The sequence below is a fragment of the Pinus tabuliformis genome, chromosome X (genome assembly GCF_031772625.1).
Source record: "Pinus tabuliformis cultivar Carrire ecotype Pingquan chromosome X, CPIR1, whole genome shotgun sequence".
Classification (NCBI taxonomy): Eukaryota; Viridiplantae; Streptophyta; class Pinopsida; order Pinales; family Pinaceae; genus Pinus; species Pinus tabuliformis.
In genome coordinates this window covers 33,772,718-33,778,717 of record NC_142308.1, presented here as the reverse complement: position 1 = coordinate 33,778,717, position 6,000 = coordinate 33,772,718, and the positions used below count along the sequence as shown (strand labels likewise).

General features: G+C 38.2%; 1 protein-coding gene across 3 annotated transcripts in view; it reads left to right on the top strand.

Moving 5' to 3' along the window:
• The first annotated feature begins 1,347 nt into the window (after positions 1-1,347).
• Positions 1,348-6,000, top strand: part of LOC149138193 (Nucleotide/sugar transporter family protein) — a 256,676-nt gene continuing 252,023 nt past the window's right edge. For 2 of the 3 annotated variants that reach the window (XM_089446672.1, XM_089446670.1), the window contains exons 1-2: positions 1,350-2,645; positions 2,898-3,094. In XM_089446672.1, coding sequence (XP_089302798.1) covers positions 2,092-2,645; positions 2,898-3,094 — 751 coding nt within the window. In that variant the 5' untranslated portion in view covers positions 1,350-2,091. Of the gene's footprint in view, positions 2,646-2,897; positions 3,095-6,000 lie in introns of all 3 variants that reach the window. The other variant, XM_089446671.1, reaches the window with a different exon arrangement.

Sequence of the window (6,000 nt, the reverse complement as noted above, 5' to 3'; positions counted from 1 at the left end):
TAATAGCTCTTGGATATTCTCCACCAAATGTTGATTTACTTCATGTATTGTATCTTTTATAGAAGATCATTTGGTTTTCCCACTTTATGATGATGATGATGATGATGATGGTTAACGTCCACTGAGACCAAATTGGTCTATCGGACCTACAATTTTCTTAATTTTTACTTGTCTGGGTCCTCGTCTTTCTTGGCGAGATTGGTGTTGTAGCTTTCTTTCTTTTCTCTACGGTCTTCCAACTTCCTTTGTCTTGCATCTCCTTCATCTCTTCTGGTTCTTGGGACATTGGTGTCTTAGCTTCGTGATCTATAGTCGGAGAAGTTTGGTTTAGGAGATCTGCTTTGCTGTTAAATGAAGATTTATTTTCTGCGGTATTCAAATCTTCATAATTGTTGATTTGTTGGGGCGGGCTTTCTCCTTGCTTGCTTTGAGAGTTGTTTCCTTCTTCCTTGATTTCTTGTGACTCAGAGTTTTCTCTAGAATAGTCTTCTTTGATGACAGTGTAGTGTTCTTTTTGTGCTCCTTCCCACCATGTAGATCTGTGGTGGTTTTTTCTAGCAAAATTTTTCTCAGAGGCTTTTGGGCAATTTTTGGCTAGATGCCCCGTCTCAAAGCACGATCGACATCTGAAGAGGACACTTTCATAATCACGCTTCTGGTTCCACACATAGTCTTTACTTGTTAGGTTTATTTCAGCTGGGAATCCGGCGCTGAAATCCATTTCCACACATATGCGTGCATAGGTGGTTCTGGCATATTCCTCTGTTTCTGGGCACCTGCAGTAAAATTTCCCAATTGCATTTCCGATGGCTTTTAGCGATGAGAGATTCCAGAGATGCAAGGGTAGGCTTGGCAATCTCACCCAAACTGGTGCTGAGGTTATCACTGCTGTAGAGGGATCGAATGATGGGTTCCATGGCTTCATGATTTTTCCCAAAACCAAGGGCCGGAATCTAGAATACATTGTCTGCTTTCAGGGTTTTCAAAATCTACTATAAAGAAACCTCTAGCACAGGGGTAGATATTAATTTCATCAGAAATGATAGGCTTCCATACCTCCGAGATCCAATTATGGAGTGCTATCAGCCGAGGCCAAAAACCATGAGTGTACTCAAAAATACATTTGACATACTTTGTGGTCAGTTGTTAAACATAAATATAATTATATTATCTTATCTTATCTATTAAAATAATTTATTTTTCTGCATTTTCCGATGTTTAAACCCAATTTTTTTTTAACATTTTCCGATGTTTAAACCCAATTTTTTTTTAACTAAAATGTATAATACACCTTCAAGTTGCGTAGGGAACGGATGAAAAGACCCCTCACCAAATTTATTGGTTCGCACAAAACCCGCGAGAGAGGTACTCGGATTTTAGTTTTCAGTGAAAACAATTTCCAATATTTCAATAAAATTATCGTGAACCTGTCTCTCACTATTCAACAGCCTACATCAAAAGTGAAGCCGGCAAGAAATCTTTCAGCGCATCCACGGGTACGGCAGCATTTCGGTAAGGTGACCAACTACTGTCATGTCTGAGCATAATTCTACCGAACACCATATCGCCCAACCGTCATTGATCGCAGGCCAATTTGGTATTTGAAGACTGAAGGAACACGCGTGTTTGGATTCTGAGGCTTCTGGTTTCAGATCTGCAGGGAAACCTCTCCGCACGCCAAACTTTGCGAATTCAATTGATTTTCGCAGGAATGGCACCATTCCTAGCCGATTTTTTATTAGTTAAGCCTGTTTCTAGTTTTGGTTTGATTCTTCGATGACTCCATGGCGTTCCTTACGACCAACAGCGAACGGAACAGGGAACATACATTCTGAACAGGAAAAATTTAGGGTTTTTCCGAGTATTCAGACGTTCTCGGTGCTTGGGCAGAGGAATAGATACGAGGTTTTTGTTCTTTTGATTTATCGATCTTCGATTTGATGCATCCATGGTAGTCTTTACGACTTACGGGGGACGGAATGGGGGTTTGGCTTGCTCTTGCATGTTAAAATTTGGTTTGTTCGAATATTTAAACCCGCTTGTGGTTTAATTCCATAAATAGATCGACGAATTGTGTTTTATTGGTAAATAATGGCGGCAGTCGGAGACGAGAGGGCTCAAATCCCGTCTCCCGAGGAAGAAATATCGGTGTCTGGGAGGGGGACTCTGCGTAAGGAACCTTCGTTTTCAAGATGGTGCTTTGATTTTCCTTCCGAGGCCAATTGCTCTTATCCTGAATCCGTAGATTCAGATGACGCAGACAAGGGTTTTGAGTTGCCTTTGCTGAGGCCACAACAGGAGGAGGATTCTCCAGTAGAAGATAACTTGCAAGAAAGAATTCCCTTTACGAATGGCGTAATGCAGGTTTCACAGGGTTCGTTGCATTTGAGGCAAGGAGCAGAAAGGGAAAACAATTTTGCAGTTGCGCCTGAAAACAAATCTAGGCGTGCTTCTTTTAGTATAGAATATAAGGACAAGAACAGGGAAAGTAAGGTGTATGCCCCGCAGATAAACGATGGAAATCCCGTAGATTTGGTCGGCAAAGCTGCACCAAGTGACTCAAATATGGCTCCAATCGCATACTTGTTGATTCGGCCCCTATTCTATATTATAATGTGGTATACTTTCAGTACCTGCTTGACACTGTAAGTATTAATGTGGTATACCTTCATTTGGCTATTAATACTTTCTGTACATTTGAATCCTAGGACTTATTTTTGGTCACATGGTGATGAATATGAATTATTATTGAATAATAGTATGAATATGAATATGAATTTGGAGGGTTTGCTCATATTTATCGAACTGCTGGTGTTTTTTTGTGTGCTTTCTCGATTGAAGTTTTCAACATCTTGTTTCAATTTTCGCTCACACGACTTGAACCTTTGTCCTGCCAGATATAACAAGCTTTTGGTAGGAGAGAAGATGGGAAAGTTCAGTTTGTTGGGGGAGAAGATGGGGAAATTTCCTGCACCCTTGCTTATGAATACAATTCACTTCTCAATGCAAGGCTTGGTGTCGACTCTGGTTCTGCGATTTTTTTATCCGGCATGGCATCCTCAATCCATGTCATGGAAAGATTATTTGACTAGGGGTGAGTTGATCTAAATTGGCTCGATATTAGGTCAAATCAAGCCAGTTTTTAATTATTAATATGATTGACGCATACAGTATGCTATTTGCGTGGATGCATTTTTTCTTCTCAAAGTTGAAGATTTCTCATGCTAGTGGATTGGTATTTAGAATTAGTACTTCTAAAGCCAAGTCGTTTATAATAGAAATTCAGATACCAATGCAATGCAGACTCATGACACTTCTATTCTGTCTTCAATTTGCGTTTCTTTCCCGTGTCACCATATCACATTCACATCCCACTGGCTAAGTCTTTTCAGTGATATCGTACCAGTAAATACTCAACAACAAGTTGAACTATGGTTCTCGTAATCAAAGTTCACACAAAAGCAAAGTACCTATTTGTCATTTGAACTCAAGCTGAGAAATAAGGGCTTCATCTATGAATAACTGCCTGGACAGGATAACGGATATTCAAACGGTTAATTCTAGAATTCAAATCTACTTTAGAAGTTTACAGGCAACAAGAGTTGATAACCACCACTTAAAATAATTGGTTTCCATTCTAGCATTCTAATTGCATTGAGGGTAGTGAGGTGCATCTACAGCTCAGGTAGATGTGTCATGTCTCTCTGATGCCAATAGACTAAATTGAATTAAATTTGAGGTCCATAAAAATGAAAATATAAGGGGAAAAACAGATAATAATAATAATAATAATAGTAAATATGAATAATAATAAAATAAATTAGCATATATCCTATATCCTTTTGTTCACCAACATAAATGGATCAATTGTATCTGATGTCTCATAATCTATGCTACTCTTGTTGAAATATGTAACTAGGTTTGGTCTTCATAATGACATATGTAATCATGATTTTATGTATTTGATGTAATGAGAAAAAATAATTTATTATTGTTGATCTTGAGGCATGCGTTTCATGTTCAAGGAAATTTATTTTTAGGTCAAGCTCCCATTGTGAGCTCCTAGGGTTTGTCATTGAGTCTACAAGTCATTAAAGTCATTGTCATTTATGAAAGACCCATTTGGGGCATGGTACATATTGTAAATAAATTTGTTTGAGTCAATGTTAGAGTCAAAAGACCGTCCAAGACCTCGTCACAAGTGCTACAACAAGTCGGCCTTCAAAAGGAGTAGTCGACCTAGGTGCTAGGTCAAGTTGGATTAGGTGCTAGGTCAAGTCGGTCTACAAGCATGGTTAAGGAAGTCTATATATAGAAACTGTTAGGTTCCTATACTACTAGTGTAACCCCTTATTATTATTAGTGCAACCCCCTTATTATATTGTTGTGCCCATGTAGTCCCCATATTGTTATTATTGTGCCCCATAGAAACCCACTATTGTTATTGTTGTGCCCTTACATTATTAGTGTTATGTCGGCTCTGATTATATTATGACCCCTTAGACTCCTTTATATAGAAAAGAGGTCTTGTCATTTGTATCTTTCAAGAATTGTTCATTTGTGTAATATAAAAGAGGTTGTCGCCTCGAAGAGACTGATTTTTAAGTCGTTGATCTATCTTTTCTATCTTTTTGTGAGCTGGTTTCATAACATTTGGTATCAGAGCTTTGGATTTTAGGGTTTCGCTGTTCTAAATAGGACATCGCGACATTTTTGCTATAATTTTTTCGCTATGAAGTTTCAAAAGCTAAAAAACCCATTTGAGCCAAAATCGTTCTGAACCTCGGGTACGAATTTTAGATCTTGTCTCGCTATATTTTCAGAGATATGATCTGAGGAAGTTAGGGTTTTTGCAAGCTCCATAATTCCATCTCAAACAGGTCATCGTGGAATTTTCGCTATAATTTTGTTTCTACGAAGGTTCAGACTCTGAAATTAAAACCCATTTGAGCTGAAATCTTGGTGAAGCTCGGGCCCGAATTTCAGATCTTGTTTTGCTATATTTTCGGAGATATGGTCCAAGACATTTAGGGTTTTTGCAGGCTCCCGAATTACATCCCAAACAAGTGACCTTGGGAAAATTGTCATAACTTTCTCTCTGAGCATCAGATTGAAATTTCGTAAGAAGTTACAGAAAGAGGATAGACTGTACTTTTCTGTGTATTGTTTTTAGGTTCGAAGGTCGAAATAGTGACACGTGGCACTTCATACAAGTTCGCTCTACTGAAAAAGTATATAATCAGGTCATCTTGGGAGATTGGGCATAACTCTTTCTTGGAGAATCCAATTTCGATCAGACTTGTGGCATTGGAAGGAGGACGTAGAGGGCTACTGTAGGTCGCAATTCCAGACCTTGGAGATCCGAACTTTCAAAGATACAACAGATTCAAGATCGAGATCCTAAAAGCAAGAAAAAGAATGACTCGAATCAAGAAAATAGAAACACCTAGTAATCAAAATTGGATGGATGATTTGAAGAATGCGATCGAAGCTAAGATAAATAGTTTTATCTATGCCATGGAAGCTGATATCGATGGTATGGAAGCATATTGGAAGAAAGACATGGAAGGTTTGAAGGAAGGTGGGACAAAGTTGCTACGAGAAAGACCTCTTAATGGCGAAAAGGTAGTAGATGAAAGTTATCATGAGAATAAAAGTAATGTTAATCATGATTTCATAGAATCTAACATTGGATTGAAGACCCAACATATTCCAAAGGTAGATATGAGGAAGTTTGATGGCAAGGATCCTGTAACATGGATACTACAGATGGAGAAATATTTTGATTTACATAATGTGCAAAACACACAAAAGGTACGTATTGCATTTTTATATTTAGAACTGAATCAATTTGTATAGCATAGAGGGATTTGTTCTCGTAAACCACTTGTCAGCTGATCAATTTTCACGGAGGAAATGATAACACATTATGAGGATACAAAGAGAAACGCTTTCTTTAGCCAATTGATAAATCTCAAACAAAAGGGTTCAATGGCAGAG